Genomic DNA, 21165 nt, shown 5'->3' with positions numbered 1-21165 from the left:
GTGTTGGAATATAAATATTCTTAACGCATGAACAACGCATATCCATTATATGTTCCTGTTTGAACTCAAACAGTAGTTAATATATTCCATTACTGATCAAGTGTGAGAATACTTAACTATAGAGCCCCATTGTACTTAATGCAAAAGTGGTTATGTGGAAATAAAGAAGGTGCAATGAGCTGGGGGGAAATCAGCCAACGTCCTCCCCTCCTTAGAGAAAAGCTTTTTCTCCTCATCATTACTTGACCCATTCAATCATTCCTTAATCACACACACACAGAGAGAGAGAGAGAGAGAGAGGAGAATGGCGTATATGCCCGTGGACACGTAAGGCTTCCCCAACAGAGAGAGAGTGGGCTCACCAATTGACAATGATCCTCACACATATCGAAATTGCCGCAAATTGCAGCCATCTCCATCTCCACTCCAGCAATGTTCCCAAATCTGCAGCAGATGGAGCTAGGAGCTTTTTTAGTTTGTAGAAGGCTAGTGTTCCAGGCTTGCAGTAAGCCGGGAGCGTAAATCTGACAGGGTAACAGTAAGCTGAGGTTTTTATAGCAAATGGAGTAGGCTACATAGCTAGCTATCGGTAAAAATAGCAGGTGTAAAAGTGAATTGACTGTTACAGTAGAGTAGACTGTTTTTTTATATAGCAAATAGAGTAGGCTAGTTACATATCTGTGGATGGGAGGGCCTTGCCTCCACGTTGAGCGCCAACATGTAGCAGATTGAATAGGCTAGCTAGCTACTCGTCTGTCTACCAGAGCTCTACCAGGCTAAGAGACTGGGGATTCTATAGAGTGTGTGCTAGCGTTAGCATCAATATCTCACAGTCTCACTTCAACGTTTGTCCAGGAGGGAGGATTAAACATCTATTGGTGAAGTGAAAGTATGTAAGGGTTAAGGTTTGGGAGATGGTTAAACCAGAATTTAAAAAATAAAATAATGAGTGCCTTATACTGAGATTGAACCCAAAATCCTCTGAGCTGTAACTTGTGGTATAAGCCCTTCCTCTATCCCCATCCACATCACCGTAGCAAGCCCCGAGCCTACTAGATGGTAATAGGCGCCCGGTTGTCCCTTGTGGACGGTATTAAAAGGCATCTCCCAACGTCCTATGGATATGGAAAAATGTCCAATACTGCAGTGGATCTGGTGTGACCTGGCAGAGAGTCAAAGCAGGCGACTGAGGACCTTCCCCCTACTCTGCTCTGCTGATGCAGTGAGCTGGGAGTTAAAGTAGCGGGTGTAACAGCATCAGGGAAGCCTGCAGAGGGCCTTGCCCTCCGCTCCTCTAATAGTAGCTGACGTGGCTCGTTGAACACTGAGAGTGTCAGAATCAGAGACGAGGCTTCTCTCCTCTTCTAACTCCTGAATAATAGATGCGATATGAATGTGCTGTGGGAGGAACCCTTAACTGAAAACACTTAAGTGTCCATATGAATTATAAATGCTGGGGATTGTAGTTTCTATTTCCTTTTGTCATCTGGGAGATTAGATCATATCATGTTTTATGCTCTGCTGCTTAGGTGGGAGGCAATAGGACAAGGCCTGCTTGGCTGTGGTGGTGATGACGTTGTCGTGGCTGGATTTGATTTAATTTGATATTTTATTGATCCCTTCATTTTGAACGATAATTTGTTTGATTTGGATTGGTTGACCGTCATTGCTTTGTTTCGGGAGATTGACAGACATACACAGTAACACATGCATGTAGGTAGCCCTACATACAGTATTATTACACACACCAATACACCCACATCCAAGTACACACATACCTGTACTTACTAACACAGTGCCTTCAGAAAGTATTCATTCCCCTTGACATATTCCACATTTTGTTATGTTCCAGCCTGAATTGAAAATACATTCATTTGATTATTTTTCCGCAAATGTATTGAAAATGAAATACAAATTCAATTTAAGTATTCACACCCCTGAGTCATGCTACAATCACCTTTGACAGCGATTACAGCTGTGAGTCTTTCTGTGTAAGTCCCTAAGAGCTTTGCACACCTAGATTGTACAATATTTGCACATTATTCCATTTTAAATACTTCAAACTCTGTCAATTTGGTTGTTGATCATTCTTAGACAGCCATTTGCCATAGATTTTCAGGAACATTCAGTGTCGTCTTGGCAAGCAACTCCAGTGTATATTTGGCCTTGTTTAAGGTTACTGTCCTGCTGAAAGGTGAATTTGTCTGACAGTGTCTGTTGGAACGCAGACTGAACAAGGTTCTCCTCTATGGTTTTTCCTGTGCTTAGCTCTATTCTGAGAGGAAGAGAGGAAGAACGTGGGAGAGAGTGAGACAAATACGCAACTGAGTTTTTTGTTGCCAGTTAATAAGAGAGAAGTCAGCTGGTTTTATAAAGTCAGAGAAGTCAGCTGGTTTTATAAAGTGAGAGAAGTCTGCTGGTTTTATAAAGTAAAGAAGTCAGCTGGTTTTATAAAGTCAGAGAAGTCAGCTGGTTTTATAAAGTGAGAGAAGTCTGCTGGTTTTATAAAGTGAGAGAAGTCAGCTGGTTTTATAAAGTGAGAGAAGTCTGCTGGTTTTATAAAGTGAGAGAAGTCTGCTGGTTTTATAAAGTGAGAGAAGTCAGCTGGTTTTATAAAGTGAGAGAAGTCAGCTGGTTTTATAAAGTGAGAGAAGTCAGCTGGTTTTATAAAGTGAGAGAAGTCTGATGGTTTTATAAAGTTTTATAAATCCATCCATTCAGTTTTGAAAAGTAATTGGAAAAAACGCGTATGAGGTGAATCGCTGATTGAAAAAACGAGTATGAGGTGAATCGCTGATTGAAAAAACGATGAGGTGAATCGCTGATTGAAAAAAACGATGAGGTGGCTCGCTGATTGAAAAAAACGAGTATGAGGTGGCTCGCTGATTGAACAAACGATGAGGTGGCTCGCTGATTGAAAAAACGATGAGGTGGCTCGCTGATTGAAAAAACGAGTATGAGGTGGCTCGCTGATTGAAAAAAACGAGTATGAGGTGGCTCGCTGATTGAGATGAGGTCACTGATGTAGGTGGGGCTCAATCCATTCAAGGCTTTAAATACAAGCATGAGCAGCCAGTGGAGTTGGGCCGGTAGCCAGTGGAGTTGGGCCGGTAGCCAGTGGAGTTGGGCCGGTAGCCAGTGGAGTTGGGCCGGTAGCCAGTGGAGTTGGGCCGGTAGCCAGTGGAGTTGGGCCGGTAGCCAGTGGAGTTGGGCCAGTAGCCAGTGGAGTTGGGCCAGTAGCCAGTGGAGTTGGGCCAGTAGCCAGTTGAGTTGGGCCAGTAGCCAGTGGAGTTGGGCCGGTAGCCAGTGGAGTTGGGCAGCCAGTGGAGTTGGATAGGTAGCCAGTGGAGTTGGGCCGGTAGCCAGTGGAGTTGGGCCAGTAGCCAGTGGAGTTGGGTAGGTAGCCAGTGAAGTTGGGCCAGTAGCCAGTGGAGTTGGGCAAACATTGGGGTGATGTGGTCAGACCTGTAGGTCCCGGTCAGGACCCTGGCAGGTATATACTCTTGTTTGGCCCAGTATGGCTTGCCTCTCAAAGGGGAGAGAGGGACAGAAAGGGAAAGAGAAGAATACCAGCTTTCTCTTTTAACATAGCCCAGTATGGAATATAGAGGGAGGTCAGATAAATTGGATATATCATAACCATGGAGTATCAATGTATGCTTGTTTTCCAATCTTTTGTCATTGCTTCTGTCGAAGTAAAACCATGTGCCACTTCAGATATACAGTAGACTGGTCTGACTCTGGAGCCGTCATGTCACAACAGAAAGCCTTTCTGATGAATCATTGTGCATGGAGACATTCCCACCGTCACGCAACATATCAAATAATCATTAAGCCAGCTCTACATGGCGCACTGCTGTGCTTCAGGAGGGCTGTGAGATGTCCTAGGATATGAAAACTGACAAGCCTTTCTCCGTGGTTGGATCTATTGGCACCTGTCTCAAGAAACAAAAGATACTGACAGTCACTTCCAGGCTGGGCTAGAATTCTGATTCCACAACAAAGCATTGTTGGAAACCACTTTCATTCAATGCAACCGAATACCTCAACAATAACGACATCTTTGAGAACAAACAATGTACAGAAGGCACATCAGATGCACGTTCCATTCTATTATTTAGGGTATACGTACCAAACTACAAGGAAGCAAGACTGCTAAAACAATGCAGGGGGAAATCATGTTTTTTTGCAGGGAAATGTCAAATACAGCATCAGAGGAAATAGATAAAGGAGCCAAATGAACAGTGGATGGATGGATAGAGATGGAGAGCTGTGCAGCTGACACAGGCAGGAATAATGGGCTTATTTCTTCATGGTAACAGCAGGAACAAAGACAGTTAACGAGAGTTTTATGCAGAGTGTTTCCCCTGGACCCCACCAAGCTGTGACCTTCCTACTAGCTAGGTACAGAGTCCATATAATCACACTACCACAGTGTGTGCGTGCGTGAGTGTGTGAGATTAATGTCTGCATGAACAGTGTGTGTGTGTGTTGTCATCCTCGGAAAAGTTACATGATCTCTGAGGATTCAACAAACAGCTCCTCTAGTCAGTGAGTCAGCCCTAACAATCATCAGAGAGAGCGAGATCGAGAGAGAGAGAGAGAGAGAGAGAGAGAGAGAGAGAGAGAGAGAGAGAGAGAGAGAGAGATCTGAAGAACATTCCACAGTACGTAGGCACACAAGTAAGATATCCTCAAATAATCTCCACATTCTTCCATCTGCACATGTATAGACAGGGTGCATCTCCTAACTCTCTGTACATCACCCTCTCTCCCTTCCTGGCTTTGTGATTTCTGAATAATGCCTTCGTCCATCTATGAACACACTTCTCCATATCCACCTCTCCCACAATGTCTTTCCTCGTCTTTTGCCACCTCCCTCCTATTGCCCTGCCTCCCTTCCTCTCTCTCTCTATTCCCCTTCCTCACATTGTGCTTTTCCCAATTTTTCTCCATCTCTCACTCTCTCTCTTCCCATCCAACTTTGTCCCTCAATCACCCTCTCTCCTTCTGACTCTCACCCTCCATTTTCTCTCATTCCCCCGCCTCTCCTTCTCTCTCTCCTCTCCCCCTTCACTCCATTTCTCCCGCTATCCTTTCTTCCCTCCCTCCCCCTCTCTGCATGGTGGAGGGGTTGGAGGGTTGACATTGACATGCAGAGCTACTGATGACTCCCCGCAACCCTTCCCTGCTAATGAGCCACAGAGATATCACCTATCATTCTATCTATCTCTCCATTAAACACCAGGAGAATAAAACTCCTTCAACACCATCAAGACACTATTATGTCCTCTCTTCCTCCTTCCCTCCCTCCTCTCACTGTAATTGGTGCATGCCTCTGACCTCTAACCCCGCTACTGTCAGAAGCAGAGATGACCTGAGGGCAGATGATGCCAGACATGATTGGGCATAATTTATCTTCTTCTACAGCAGAGATGCTGCTGCCTGGGTTGAGGTGCTTTGTGATGACACTGAGGTTCAGGTGGATGCAGGTTAGAGGGGTCAGGGGCTACGTGGAGGCTAGGGTGAGAGATCAGGAGGGGTGAGAGGAGCGAGGTGGGGCACAGGGAGAGAGATGAGGAGGGGTGAGAGGAGCGAGGGGGGGACTGGAAGGGGTGAGATGAGTGAGGGGGGCAAGGAGAGAGATGAGGAGGGATGAGAGGAGCGAGGTGGGGCACAGGGAGACTGGCAGATGCTGAGAGTCTTCAGAGGTGCTTTGTGATGACACAGAACTGAATAGGGTGGGGACCTAGCATGGGCCAGGGGGCAGAGGATAAGGAGGCTGAATGAAGATGAGAGGAAGGGAAGAGGGGGAGAGTAGTGAAGAGTACCGAGGGAAGAGTTCTGGTTGATTGCTGATTGTGTAGGAAGGCCCCAACCTACCCCCTCCTGCTCCAGCCATGTAAAACGAGTGTGCGTGACCAAAAAAAGGACAAAAACAGAAAGAGTACAATAGCCTCCCAGGATTCAGTGTTCTTCTATTTTCCTGCTCTCTTTGGACAGATGCAGCCCTCCCTAGATCTCTGCTGCGTGAGCAGAATACAGATACAGTATGCCTCGCAGTGTGGTAAGAGCATGCAATGAAGGATGTGTGTGTGTGTGTGTTATGTTATGTGTGTGTGTGTGTGTGTTATGTGTGAGTGTAAGATTTCATTTGAGTGTATTCGGTGCATTTGAATGAGCTGGGAGAGTCTTGATTGAAAGCTTGCATGTTATTGTGTTGCTATGCAAACAAGAGGTGGAAGAAAATATCATTAGATGACAACAGGGAGTAGCAGTGGTGTAAAGAGGGGGTGAGAGAGGGGGTGAGAGGCAATGCAAATAGGCCGGGAAGCCATTTGACAAGATGTCCAGGAATCTTATGGCTTGGGGGTAGAAACGGTTTAAAAGCCTCTTGGACCTAGACTTGGCGCTCCGGTACCACTTGCTGTGCGGTAGCAGAGAGAACAGTCTATGACTAGGGTGGCTGGAGTCTTTGACAATGTTTAGGGCCTTCCTCTGACACCGCCTGGTATAGAGGTCCTGGATGGCAGGAAGCTTGGCCCCAGTGATGTACTGGGCCGTACGCACAACCCTCTGCAGTGACTTAAAGTCAGAGGCCGAGCAGTTGCCATACCAGGCAGATGTTGCAGCTGTAGAACCTTTTAAGCAGTAGTGGGCCGTCAGGGCCAGCAAGGCCTTCTCTGCTGGCCTAAACATCATCAGAATAAATACATTTTTCAACGCACAATGGCGGAAGGTGGAGAAGATATCGATTAGGTCGAGGATATAATTATAACGCCATTCTCAAGACGAACTTTTCAAGAAAAGTTAGACATTGTAAGGAGAGGTCGCCCGACGCCGACGCTACAAAGCCTGTCACAGGCGGGAAAGGGGTTCGTTCGCTACTTTCAAAGTTCCAACTACGAGCGCTATCAATGGCTCACAGGCGAAGCACTGCAAACTGTACTGCTGGGAATGCCTATTATTTGCAAGTGATCGATTTGGTGTTTGGAGCCACACTGGCTTTGCAAACTTGAGTTGTCTAACCAAGGCAGCAACGAGACACCAAAGTACGGCTGGCCACTTACAAGCAATGGTGCTTTTGAAAACTTTTGGGGACACCCGAGTGGATCTACAGCTCAACGAACAAGCGCGCAGGGCAACGGAGCTGCACAATGAAAAGGTGAAGAAAAATAGGGAAATATTGAAAAGACTCATTGATTGTGTCATGTTTTTGGGTTACCAGGAACTGTAATTTTTTTGGGGGGGGGACTTAAAGCTCAAAGTTTGTGGACCAGAAATGGATAGAAGAAGAATATTAATATAACTCTGTTGCACTCGACTATGTTCTTGCCTATTAGTTGAACTGTACTGTATTGTACTCTTCCCCTGCAATTCTCTGAATAGAAATGTCAATTTCAAGGTGACGCAACGCCTGGTTATCCTGCGTTTCTGTCTAAATGTATAGTGTCTAGAGCCATGGCATCATAATGATGGTAATAAGAGGTGGATTAATTCGGGAGGGACTGTATAGGACCTCACTGAAGGCCCAGGCCCCAGGCCCACGGCACGCCACTGCTTTTAAGGATCCGAGGGAAGGCAGCTGACAAGCTTATGTCCAAAATAAGCACATAGTAAAGCATTGGGCTTATTTTGGACAGATTGTGGAGAAATGTTAACCTCTCTCTCACCTCTTCCTCTCTGTTTAACACACACACCAAGCCCCTCCCTCTGCCACTCAAACAACAAAGATGAGAGCAGTGCTACCTCTCTGACAAGAGGTTTCAATTCGCTATTTGCACTTGAGGTTTGAGGTTTGGTCCAACAGAGTTTCTTTATTTTTACGGTTTTCTACATTGTAGAATAATAGTGAAGACATCAAAAATATGAAAAAAATATATATGGACTCATGTAGTAAACCATTTTTTTTTCAACAAATCGAAATATATTTTAGATTTTAGATTATTCAAAGTAGCCACCCTTTACCTTGATGACAGCTTGGCACACTCTTGGCAGTCTTGAAGGAGTTCCAACATATGCTGAACACTTGTTAGCTGCTTTTCCTTCACTCTGCGGTCCAACTCATCCCAAACCATCTCAATTGGGTTGAGGTCATGTGATTGTGGAGGCCAGGGTCATCTGATGCAGCAACATATCACTCTCCTTCTTGGTCAAATAGCCGTTACACAGCCTGAAGGTGCGTTGGGCTATTGTCCTGATGAAAAACAAATGATAGTCTCACTAAGCGCAAACCAGATGGGATGGCGTATCACTGGTTATTGTGTGCCTTGAAATATATTTTACATTTGAGATTCTTCAAAGTAGCCACCATTTGCCTTGATGACAGCTTTACACACTCTTGGCATTCTCTCAACCAGGTTAATGAGGTAGTCACCTGGAATGCATTTCAATTAACATGTGTGCCTTGTTAAAAGTGAATTTGTGTAATTTCTTTCCTTAATGCGTTTGAGCCAATCAGTTGTGTTGTGACAAGATAGGGATGGAATACAAAATATAGCCCTATTTGGTAAAAGTCCATATTATGGCAAGAACAGCTCAAATAAGCAAAGAGAAACGACAGTCCATCATTACTTTAAGACTTGAAGGTCAGTCAAACTAAAAAATGTCAAGATCTTTGAATGTTTCTTCAAGTGCAGTTGCAAAAACCATGAAGTGCTTTGATGAAACTGGTTCTCATGAGGACCGCGACAGGAAAGGAAGACCCAGAGTTACCTTTGCTGCAGAGGATACGTTTACTGAAGTTACCAGTCTCAGATTGCAGTCCAAATAAATGTTTCACAGAGTTCAAGTAACAAACACATCTCAACATCAACTGTTCAGAGGAGACTGTGTGAATCAGGCCTTCATGGTCGAATTGCTGCCAAGAAACCACTACTAAAGGACACCAATAAGAAGAAAAGACTTGCTTGGGCAAAGAAACATGAGCAATGAACATTAGACCGGTGGAAATCTGTAATTTGGTCTGATGAGTCCAAATTTGCGATTTTTGGTTCCAACCTCGTTGTCTTTGTGAGATGCAGAGTAGGTGAATGGATGATCTCTGCATGTGTGGTTCCCACCATGAAGCATGGAGGAGGAGGTGTGATGGTGGGGGGGCTTTGGTGATGACACTATATGTGATTTATTTAGAATTCAAGGCACACTTAACCAGCATGGCTACCACAGCATTCTGCAGTGATATACCATCCCATCTGGTTTGCGTTTAATTAGACTATCATTTGTTTTTCGACAGGACAATGACCCAACACACCTCCAGGCTTTGTAAGGGCTATTTGACCAGGAAGGAGAGTCTGCTATGTCAGACGTGGGGTAAACTATCTGCTGAGAGACTAGGAGACTGATCCTACAGGGAGTTAATAGGCTGAGTTTCTGGGGGCATTTTGTTATTGATCTAAGAGGTGTAGGTGGAACCCTCCCTCCCTCGCAGGCAGGCAGACAGACAGACAGACAGACAGACAATTACCAAATGAGGGCACATATGGAAAAGGGTTATTTGCAACAATTTCCCTTTCTCCAAAAAGAGAGGCATCAGCCAAGGCTGTCAGGTCAGCATTTCTGAAAAAGCTCATGGGATTCTTGCTGCTCAGAGTCCTTCTACCTACCTCACCTGCAGCAGACAGAGCCAAGAACATGCCTAAAACGCCAAGAACACCTGCTATGCAACATTTCCACAACACCCTCTCTCAGTTGAAGCAGAGGTCATAGAACTCAGAGAGAACAAGCTTCGAGATGATGACACTGTCCAGAAACTAAAATAAGAGATGAAACAGTTCAGGGAGGAGAGCCGGGCATCTATTGCTAAATTAGAAAGCAGAATGGACAAACTGAGTCAAATGATGACCTCAGAGACCATCTGAGCACAACAAGAAAAGAGCTAGAGCAAAGAGAGAGGTACATTGACACCCTCAACCAGAATAAAGAACATGTCCACCAGCTTGGTACAACACAGGCAGAACCTGAGACCAGCATAACCAGCATGGCCTCCACCACACAGCCGGATGACACTGCACCAGCCTACCAGTCCGCTCCAGCCCAGGGCAACCTACCAGCCTCCCAGTCTGCTCCAGCCCAGGTCAGAACACCAGCCTCCCAGTCTGCTAAGGCACATTCTGCTCAAGCCCAGGTCAGCCTCCCAGTCTGCTCCAGCCCAGGTCAGCCTACCAGCCTCCCAGTCTGCTCCAGCCCAGGTCAGAACACCAGCCTCCCAGTCTGCTACGGCACAATCTGCTCCAGCCCAGGTCAGCCTCCCAGTCTGCTCCAGCCCAGGTCAGCCTACCAGCCCCCCAGTCTGCTCCAGCCCAGGTCAGCCTACCAGCCTCCCAGTCTGCTCCAGCCCAGGTCAGAACACCAGCCTCCCAGTCTGCTCCATCCAGACAACCACCCACAACTGCAATCCTTATCAATTCAAATGGGAAGTTCTTGGTGATTCCCTAGACACCATGTGTATAAGTTCTGGTGTCCTACAACTGACAGTGCAATGCAGCTACTCAGTCAGATCAGGTTTGACACCCCTGACAACATCATCATCCACACTGGCACAAACAACCGTTGTGCCAAAGGTGAAAATATATCTGAGAAGAGTGGCAGAGCGGAAACAGGCTATGTTCCCAACAACACTCCTACCAAGAAAAGACTTCACAGGACAGTTGACTGACAAAATAGATCACTGTGGACTGTGCCTCACTGCTCAACGTCAGAATGGCTCATCATCCCACTCTGACACGTGAACACTTATATGATAATGTACACCTTGATCAGGACAGTGTCAGAAACTTTTCTAAGGACCTAAAGGATGCAACACTTTACAGGGACCCACACACCCATCACCCCAGCAGCAGAGGCCCCCCGCTCCACTTTCTGAAACAACACTACCCCCACCATCCCCAGAAGAGAAAAACCAGACACGGCTTTACTAGACCGGCCCACCACAGCACAGACAGCACGACCAGGCCCGGCCCATCACAATACAGCTCTACTAGACCCGGCCCATCACAACACAGCTCTACTAGACCCGGCCCATCACAACACAGCTCTACTAGACCCGGCCCATCACAACACAGCTCTACTAGACCCGGCCCATCACAACACAGCTCTACTAGACCCGGCCCATCACAACACAGCTCTACTAGACCCGGCCCATCACAACACAGCTCTACTAGACCCGGTCCATCACAACACAGCTCTACTAGACCCGGCCCATCAAAACTCAGCTCTACTAGACCCGGCCCATCACAACACAGCTCTACTAGACCCGGCCCATCACAACACAGCTCTACTAGACCCGGCCCATCACAACACAGCTCTACAAGACCCGGCCCATCACAACACAGCTCTACAAGACCCGGCCCATCAAAACTCAGCTCTACTAGACCCGGCCCATCACAACACAGCTCTACTAGACCCGGCCCATCAAAACTCAGCTCTACTAGACCAGGCCCATCACAACACAGCTCTACTAGACCTGGCCCATCACAACACAGCTCTACTAGACCAGGCCCATCACAACACAGCTCTACATTGGAGAAGTGCGCCAGCTACTGCATTTAATATGCAGACTACTGAACAAGACAGACCCATTAATTCACTCACACACACACACACACACACACACACACACTCTCTCTCTCTCTCTCTCTCTCTCTCTCTCTCTCTCTCTCTCTCTCTCTCTCTCTCTCTCTCTCTCTCTCTCTCTCTCTCTCTCTCTCTCTCTCTCTCTCTCTCTCTCTCTCTCTCTCTCTCTCTCTCCCTCTCTCCCTCTCACTTATTATACATGAGATCAATAACTAACAGTTCTTGGAGTATCCAGGGCCTATACTCTTCACATTTGGGTTCTAACAAATCCGTAATTTCTAAAAAAAAACATCAAGGGACAGGACATCATAATCCTAACATGGAGACGTGGAGACATTCATACTCAGTGCCCCTCAGGCTATTAGGGAAAGTTTACCACCACCAATCAATAAACATGTTCAACGGGGCCAGGACATTTGGCATAGGCAGGATTTAGCACTGAATGAAATGAAAAAAGGTACTAACCACATTTGGCTAAAACTGAACAAAGGTACAATCTATAGTGACAATGATGTATGCATATGTGCAGCTTATGCTCCTCCTTCAGATTCATCATATTATAATGATCTGTTTTTTGACAATTTCCATACAGAAATCATTCAATTTCAGGCAGAGGGTAAAGTACTTCTTTGTGGAGATTTCAATGCGAGAACAGGTTCTGAGCCTGACTACACTGATGAGAGAGGTAACCATCACATATTTGGACACCCCTCCTTGGATTGCGCGAGTGCTCGTCACTTCCATTTGAGCGCGTCACTTGTCTCTGTGCTGTTTGTTGCTACTTGGCTACGTGACAAACTTGACAGTTTTTACTTTTTTATAACCGTTAATCAATCTTCATTTAACACATTTACCAACGTCTTGGTTCTATTTTTGTTATTTAATTTTCCTCGCTCTACTTTTTTCATTCAACTTTTTCACTCCGGACACTTTATCTGGGTATGGTTCAACAGGACCTCCACCAGCCGAAGCTAAGTAGTAACATTAAACCTTCTAATTGCAGTCACTGTACTCATAATATACAGGAGAACGATCGCCTTACGGCGAGGATAGCTGTGCTGCAAGCCCAGCTTCAGACGCAATCGTTAGGCGAGGGTAATTTCAGTGTAGGAAAGGATGAAACAGCGTCTGTGCCACCAGTAAGTACAGATAGTAACGTTAGTATAAATCCCCTCGCACGGTCCCCGCAGCCGGACAACTTTCTCATGGCTTCGGTAGGGAAATGCTGTAGGAATGCTCAACCGGTGTCGCTCATTCAGCCGACAGAAACTTTCAACCAGTTCTCCCCATTAAGCAATGAGTCGGAGTCAGAGGCCAAGCCTTCTCTTGTCTCTACTCCACCTGTTATGGGGTCTGAGCCACCGAAGCCTCCCACCATTAGTTCTGACAAATTGAAAACTCTAGTCATTGGCGACTCCATTACCCGCAATATTAGACTTAAAAATAATGGTCCAGCAACATCGCTTCAGTGTGTATTTCAGTTAGAAAGATGTGTCGCATCGAGTAATTGTCTCTGGCCCCCTCCCAGTTAGGGGGAGTGATGAGCTCTACAACAGTCTCACAACCCAATCGCTGGTTGAAAACTGTTTTCTGCTCCTCCCAAAAGATAGAATTTGAACAGACCCACAAACAGGACCAAGCCTGGCCTACTGAGGAGTGATGGACTTCATCCTAGCTGGAGGGGTGCTCTCATCTTATCAATCAACAGGGCTCTAACTCCTCTCGCTCCACAATGTGAGCTGTTAGCCACTAGCACATTCAGTGTTGTTAGCTCTGCTGTCCTCATTGAGACCGTTGTCTGTGTATGTGGTCACTGCACAACCATGGAGGTAGAAACAGAGGTGCAGTGTCTCCTTTACTGTGAGAAATATTCACAGCAATTACTACCGTTATTCAAAATGTTAACTTATTAAACCCATAGGAAAAACAAAAATACTAATGGGCAACGGAGCTATGGCTCCTCTTGCAGCCAAATATGTATTTTCCTGCCATAGCCTGAGGGACACTGAATAATAACATCTGTATAGTAAACAGTAACTTTGTTATTATTAGTGTTATTGTTATAACTATTATTGTTATTACTATTATTGTGATTATTGTTCCAAATATTAGTGGTATGGGTAGTAGGGGTGATGGCAATGATAGCAGTTTAATGATTGTGGTAGTAGTAGTAGTAGTAGTAGTAATGATAATGGTAGTTGTAGTACTGATGTAATGGTGAGGATGCCAGTTAGTTATAGTTTCATTTTCCATGTCTAGCCTTTTATCCCTTCCAATATTTGCAAGCAAATGCCAGAATGTTATCCATCTCCTTAGCTATCATACTCTAATTCCACAGGGCATTCAACTGATTTCAAAACTCGGTCCTCCAGAAGGTGGAGAGCAAAACTTTTGCAGTTCTACTATGTGATATATTTTTAAAAAGCAGCGTTATATAGGACTACCTACACATACTAACCAGCTCATGTTATAGACAGAAACGTGCTACATGGCAGACCAATCCGAACTCCTCTCTCAGCATGTCCAGCCCATCCATTATCTCTGCCAATCATGGCTCGTGGGAAGGTTCCTGTTTTTTCCGTGAATAAACCAACTAGGCTCGTAATTTAGCAATTGTATTCATATTTACAGATAGCATACATTCGTTATTAAGGCACATGGCATTTCTGTCAAAAACACATTTTGATAAGAAATACATGTTTTGTTACCGTGGAATTGCCCAGTAGTAGTAGTGTGTACTGCCCGTGTAGTGGTAAGACCGTTGTTCTTGTATCCAATTTGCCTGTGATGTCTCTGCTTCCGCCTGCACTAGGTCAACCCAACTTATGCTGTGCCTCGTTAAAAATAAACTAATGACTGGAGAGGGAACACAGGAAGAATAGCAGTGTTTTCGCCCCAATCACTTTCTTTTCCCCCTCTCCCTGGTTGTCCCTCGCTGCAACTAAAAATATAACCACGGCGCAGATTGCTGTGTTTATGGCTTTGCATGCCACTCGCCATGTGATGAGTGGGGGAAATTTGGAGCACCATAATTGAGCTGTTAGACCCCCTGAGTGGTGTAAGTACATGTGACTACAGGACGTGTGTGTGTGTGTGTGTGTGTGTGTGTGTGTGTGTGTGTGTGTGTGTGTGTGTGTGTGTGCGTGTGTGTGTGTGCATGCGCGTGTGTGCATGCGCGTGTGTGCGTGTGTGTGTGTGCATGCGCGTGTGTGCATGCGCGTGTGTGCATGCGCGTGTGTGCATGCGCGTGTGTGCATGCGCGTGTGTGTGTGTGGTAGGTGGTGGCGATTATTCAAATATGAGCGATTTGCAATGGCAGGCCTGTCTGTCTTTGTCAGAACCCTGAGATTGAAGAGCTCTCCAAAAACCACAAGAAGAGCGGGCGAGGAGGATGGAGGGATGGAGGAGAGAGGGAGAGATAGAGCACTCCTGGCACAGCGGGCTCGAGGAAACATTGATAACCTCTTATAGCCAGCAGGCCCTCCCCTCTCCTGCTGGTCCTGTCCTTCTCTTTACCTGTCTTTAATGTGATAGGGCTGATGTGGTAGTCTACTTGTGGTCTGTAGGCTGGCAGTGCCTCTTTTTAAAAGATGCTAGTTTTACTCCCCCTCTCTCCCTCTCGCTGTCTCTCTCTCGCTGTCTCTATCTTTCCCTCTCTCTTTTTCTTCCACTGCCCCCTGTCTCTCTCTCTCTCTCTTTCTCTTCCACTGCCCCCTGTCTCTCTCTTTTTCTCTTCCACTGTCCCCTGTCTCTCTCTTTTTTCTCTTCCACTGCCCCGTCTCTCTCTCTCTCTCTTTCTCCTCCACTGCCCCCTGTCTCTCTCCCTTTTTCTCTTCCACTGCCCCCCCTCTCTCTCTCTCTCTTTCTCTTCCACTGCCCCCTGTCTCTCCCTTTTTCTCTTCCACTGCCCCCCCTCTCTCTCTCTCTTTTTCTCTTCCACTGCCCCCTGTCTCTCCCTTTTTCTCTTCCACTGCCCCCCCTCTCTCTCTCTCTCTTTTTCTCTTCCACTGCCCCCTGTCTCTCCCTTTTTCTCTTCCACTGCCCCCTGTCTCTCTCTCTTTTTTCTCTTCCACTGCCCCGTCTCTCTCTCTCTCTCTTTCTCCTCCACTGCCCCCTGTCTCTCTCTCTCTTTCTCCTCCACTGCCCCCTGTCTCTCTCTCTTTTTCTCCTCCACTGCCCCCTGTCTCTCTCTCTTTTTCTCTTCCACTGCCCCCCCCTCTCTCTTTTCTCTTCCACTGCCCCCCCCCTCTCTCTCTCGCTCTCTATGTTTTCTCTTCCACTGCCCCGTCTCTCTCTCTTTTCTCTTCCACTGCCCCCCCCCCCCCCTCTCTCTCTCTCTCTCTCACTCTCTTTCTGCTTTCTCTTCTACTGCTCCCGTCTCACTCTCTCTCTCTATCAAATTCAAATTCATGCTGATTAGGAAACTTCCTAACCTATACAATATACATTGTAATCAAATAATGAAGAACTATAATATATAATGTTAGTAAATAAAAATACAGATAACAATAACAAAAAATGATAACAGTCAATAGTAGAAATAATAAATATGGTTCTTCTGTCCCCAAGCAAGGAGGGCCTACAGCAGAACCTAGATCTTCTGCACAGAAGCACCAGATCATCAGCAAACAGTAGACATTTGACTTCAGATTCTAGTAGGGTGAGGCCAGGTGCTGCACACTGTTCTAGTGCCCTCTCTAACTCATTGATATATAAATCATGGATGTAAATGGATGTAAAATAGTCCAGTTGCCAGGACCACGAATACAAATTAGACACCGTTGCCCTAGAGCACACAAAAACTTCGGCCTAAACATCAGTGCCACAGGTAACTTCCACAAAGCTGTGAATGATCTGAGAAACAAGGCAAGAAGGGCCTTCTATGCCATCAAAAGGAACATACAATTTGACATAACAATTAGGATCTGGCTAAAAATACTTGAATCAGTTATAGAACCCATTGCCCTTTAATGTTCTGTGGTCTTGGGTACGCTCACCAACCAATAATTCCTTTTGGCCCTTAACAGAGAGTACACAGCGGCAGAATGCCTGACCACTGTAACTGGCCCAAACTTAAGCAAAGTTTTGACTATGTACAGACTCAGTGAGCATAGCTTTGCTATTGAGAAAGGCCGTAGGCAGACCTGGCTCTCAAGAGAAGGCAGGCTATGTGCACACTGCCCACAAAATGAGGTGGAAACTGAGATGCACTTCCTAACCTCCTGCCAAATGTATGACCATATTAGAGAGACATATTTCCCTCAGATTATACAGATCCACAAAGAATTTGAAATCAAACCCAATTTTGATAAACTCCCATATCTACTGGGTGAAATAACACAGTGTGCCATCACAGCAGAAAGATGTGTGACCTGTTGCCACGAGAAAAGGGCAACCAGTGAAGAACAAACACTGTTGTAAATGCAACCCATATTTTTGTTTATTTATTTTCCCTTTTGTAATTTAACTATTTGCACATAATATGACATTTGAAATGTCTTTATTATTTTGGAACTTTTGTGAGTGTAATGTTTACTGTTTATTTATTGTTTTTTTTCTCACTTTTATTTATTATCTAGTTCACTTGCTTTGGCAATGTTAACATGTGTTTTCCATGCCAACAAAGCACTAAAATTGGATTGAATTGAGTGAGAGTGAGTGAGAGTGATAGAGAGAATGGGAGGGAGTGAAAGAGATTGATAGAGAGAAGGGGTGTGAGAGAGAAAGAAAGAGAAAGAGGAGCAGCTAGTAAAGCACTGTCCAGCCTGTATACCATTTTATAGTTCATGTTTGGCCTGAGGGATGATGGCGGCTAAGCAGTCAACTACCCCACTGAATGCGGAAGAGTACTCTGTGGTGCTCTCACAATAACCTGCTGTATTTGTGGTTAAATTTGGTTAGATGAGTAATCAAGGAGCTACCTCAAAACAGATTTCCTCTCCACATTTACAACCTGGTCTCTGAGCATTTCGTATTATTCTTTATGTAAATCCGCAATGCGCCATCTAGTATGATATGTTACATTTCTTATGGCATATATTAATTTGTGGGTGTCCATCACCCATTTTGTATGATATGATATGAATTACATTTTGTATGATATGTTACGAATTTGCAAAACTACAATATGCTAAGAATTTTCAAAACGTACAATATGTAAGACATTTTAGCTAGGTGGCTAGGATGCTAAGGTTAGTTAGCTTGCTAACACTAGCTAGGTTAGGGGTTAAGGTTAGGTTTTAGAGTTAAGGTTAGGGTTAAGTTTAGGGTTGGAGAAAGGGTTAGCTAAAATGTTTAAGGTTAGGGTTAGTGGAAGTGTTAGCTCACATGCTAAGTAGTTCCAAAGTAGCTAAAAAGTAGCAAGTAGTTGAAAAGTTGCTAATTAGCTAAAAAACTAAAGTTGTCCATGATGAGATTCGAATTCGCAACATTTAAGTTGCTAGTCGTTCGCATGATACGCCCACCCATCCACCCCGACCAACCACACTACGTTCGTATTTTACCAGCACTCAAACCACTATCCCACACTCTGCAATGGTCCTGGAACTAAGAACTGTGCCAAGGTACTTCTTGATCGTTAACTCACAAATCAGACACACACACTTACCTAGCCAGTGTTCTCCAGTGATCTTGCCAAATCCCTCACGGTAGGAGTCCCATCCTCTGAAGAAGTTGACCGAGCCATCTTCCCTGCGCTGGATCACCTGTAGAATACAGACAAAGAACAGGGGTTAGAGGTCAAGGCTATAGAACACCAGACATAGGTCATACAGGGGTTAGAGTTCATCGTTTGGAGGTCGGGGCTGGCCTGGGGTCAGCAGCGATACACTTCCTACCTGCTGTATCTTTTCAGTAGTAAGATGAGTCACAGTGAAATCGAAGTCAAGTCATCGAAGTCAAGAACATCATTAAGTTCTCTTCTCTCAGTCATACATTCTAGAGGTTGACCGATTCATCTGAATGACCGATTAATTAGGGCCGATTTTAACTTTTCATAACAATCGGAAATCTGTATTTACAAATGTTTTACATTTTTTTTATACCTTTATTTAACTACGCAAGTCAGGTAAGAACACATTCTTATTTTCAATGACGGCCTAGGAACAGTGGGTTAACTGCCTTGTTCAGGGGCAGAACAACAGATTTTCACCTTGTCAGCTCAGGGGATCCAATCTTGCAACCGTACAGTCCTAGTCCTAGTACTAGTCCTACGCTATAGCCATTGCAGCCCACGAGGAGCCTGCCTGTTACGCAAATGCAGTAGAAGCCAAGGTAAATTGCTAGCTAGCATTAAACTTATCTTAAAAAAAACAATCAATCATAATCACTAGTTATAACTACTAGTCCAGTTTAGCAGGCAATATTAACCAGGTGAAATTGTGTCTTTTCTCTTGCATTCATTGCACGCAGAGTCAGGGAATATGCAACAGTTTGGGCTGCCTGGCTCATTGTGAACTAATTTGCCAGAATTTTACGTAATTATGACATAACATTGAAGGTTGTACAATGTAACAGGAATATTTAGATGCCACACGTTAGATAAAATACTGAACGGTTCCGTATTTCACTGAAATAATAAACATTTTGTTTTCGAAATGATAGTTTCCGGATTCAACCATATTAATGACCAAGGCTCGTATTTCTGTGTGTTATTATGTTATAATTAAGTCTGATTTGATAGAGCAGTCTGACTGAGCAGCAGCAGGCCCGTAATCATTCATTCAAACAGCACATTGGTGCGTTTTGCCAGCAGCTCTTCGCAAGCACAGCGCTGTTTATGACTTCAAGCCTATCAGCCTAATGGCTGGTGTAACCAATGTGAAATGGCTAGCTAGTTAGCTGGGTGTGCGCTAATACCGTTTCAATCGTCACTCGCTTTTAGATTTGGAGTAGTTATTCCCCTTGCCCTGCAAGGGCCGCAGCTTTTGTGGAGTGATGGGTAACGCTACTTCGAGTGTGGCTGTTGTCGATGTGTTGTCCATGTGTCGATGTGTTCCAGGTAGGGGCGAGGAGGAGAGGGACGGAAGCTATACTGTTACACTGGCAATACTATAGTGCCTATAAGAAATACAAATGGTATAGAGAGAAATAGTCCTATAAATACTATATTAACTACAACTTAAAACCTCTTACCTTGGAATATTGAAGTCTCATGCTAAAAGGAACCACAAATGTCATATGTTCTCATGTTCTGAGCAAGGAACTTAAATGTTAGCTTTTTTTACTTGGCACATATTTTACATGGCACATATTTTACATGGCACACATTTTTACATGGTACACATTTTTACTTGGCACATACAGTACTTGGCACATATTGCATATTGGCACACATTACTTTCTTCTCCAACACTTTGTTTTTGCATTATTTAAACCAAATTGAACATGTTTCATTATTAATTTGAGGCTAAATTGATTTCATTGATGTATTATATTAAGTGAAAATAAGTGTTCATTCAGAATTGTTGTAATTGTCCTTATTACAAATAAATAAATAAATAAAAAATTGGCAGATTAATCGGTATCGGCCTTTTTGGTCCTCCAATGATCGGTACCGGCGTTGAAAAATCATAATCGGTTGACCTCTAATACATTCTGCTGGTGTCACCAATGAATAACTAATAAAAAATAATCCATTAAATCTTGATTGACTTCGAATAAAACTCTATGGAATCTGCATACTTAATTAAAAGCTAAGAAAGTGAGGATGATTCTCTCTCATAATGCAATATCCCTAAATCTAAGGCCGGGTGACAATTACATTATCCTCCACAGCTCTATGAAATAACTTCTATCAAGCTAAGCGATGTGTGAAGAAATAGAGTGAGGCTTTGTATAAAAGAGACCTTTCAGCATGAGAAACAAAACAAGATATCTTAATAGAGTTGAAGTCAGAAGTTTACATACACTTAGGTTGTAGTCATTAAAACTCGTTTTCAACCACTCCACAAATTTCTTGTAAACAAACTATAGTTTTGGCAAGTCGGTTAGGACATCTACTTCGTGCATGACACAAGTCATTTTTCCAACAATTGTTTACAGACAGATTATTTCCCTTATAATTAATTGTATCACAATTCCAGTGGGGTCGGAAGTTTACATACACTAAGTTGACTGTGCCTTTAAACAGCTTGGAATATTCCAGTAAAATGGTGTCATGGCTTTAGAAGCTTCTGGTAGGCTAATTGACATAATTTGAGTCAATTGGAGGTGTACATGTGGATGTATTTCAAGGCCTACCTTCAAACTCACTGCCTCTTTGCTTGACATCATGGGAAAATCAAAATAAATCAGCCAACAACTCTGAAAAAAAATTGTAGACCTCCAGACAAGTCTGGTTCATCCTTGGGAGCAATTTCCAAATGCCACGTTTATCTGTAGAAACAATAGTACACAAGTATAAACACCATGGGACCACGCAGCCGTCATACCGCTCGGGAAGGAGACGCGTTCTGTCTCCTAGAGACAAACGCACTTTGGTGCGAAAAGTGCAAATCAATCCCAGGACAACAGCAAAGGACCTTGTAAAGATGCTGGAGGAAACAGGTACAGAAGTATCTATATTCATAGTAAAATGAGTCCTATATCGAC

General features: G+C 44.5%; 1 protein-coding gene across 4 annotated transcripts in view; it reads right to left on the bottom strand.

Moving 5' to 3' along the window:
* The window catches only part of LOC139409882 (fibrinogen C domain-containing protein 1-like), a 210124-nt gene that overhangs the window by 38611 nt on the left and 150348 nt on the right, over positions 1-21165 (bottom strand). For all 4 annotated transcript variants that reach the window (XM_071155276.1, XM_071155278.1, XM_071155277.1 and 1 more), the window contains one exon: positions 18182-18278. In XM_071155276.1, the coding sequence (XP_071011377.1) occupies positions 18182-18278 (97 nt within the window). The remainder of the gene's footprint in view (positions 1-18181; positions 18279-21165) is intronic.

The sequence above is a fragment of the Oncorhynchus clarkii genome, chromosome 5 (genome assembly GCF_045791955.1).
Source record: "Oncorhynchus clarkii lewisi isolate Uvic-CL-2024 chromosome 5, UVic_Ocla_1.0, whole genome shotgun sequence".
In the NCBI taxonomy this organism is placed as follows: domain Eukaryota; kingdom Metazoa; phylum Chordata; class Actinopteri; order Salmoniformes; family Salmonidae; genus Oncorhynchus; species Oncorhynchus clarkii.
The sequence above is the reverse complement of the archived record's forward strand: the minus strand, read 5'-3'. Positions and strand labels throughout refer to the sequence as shown.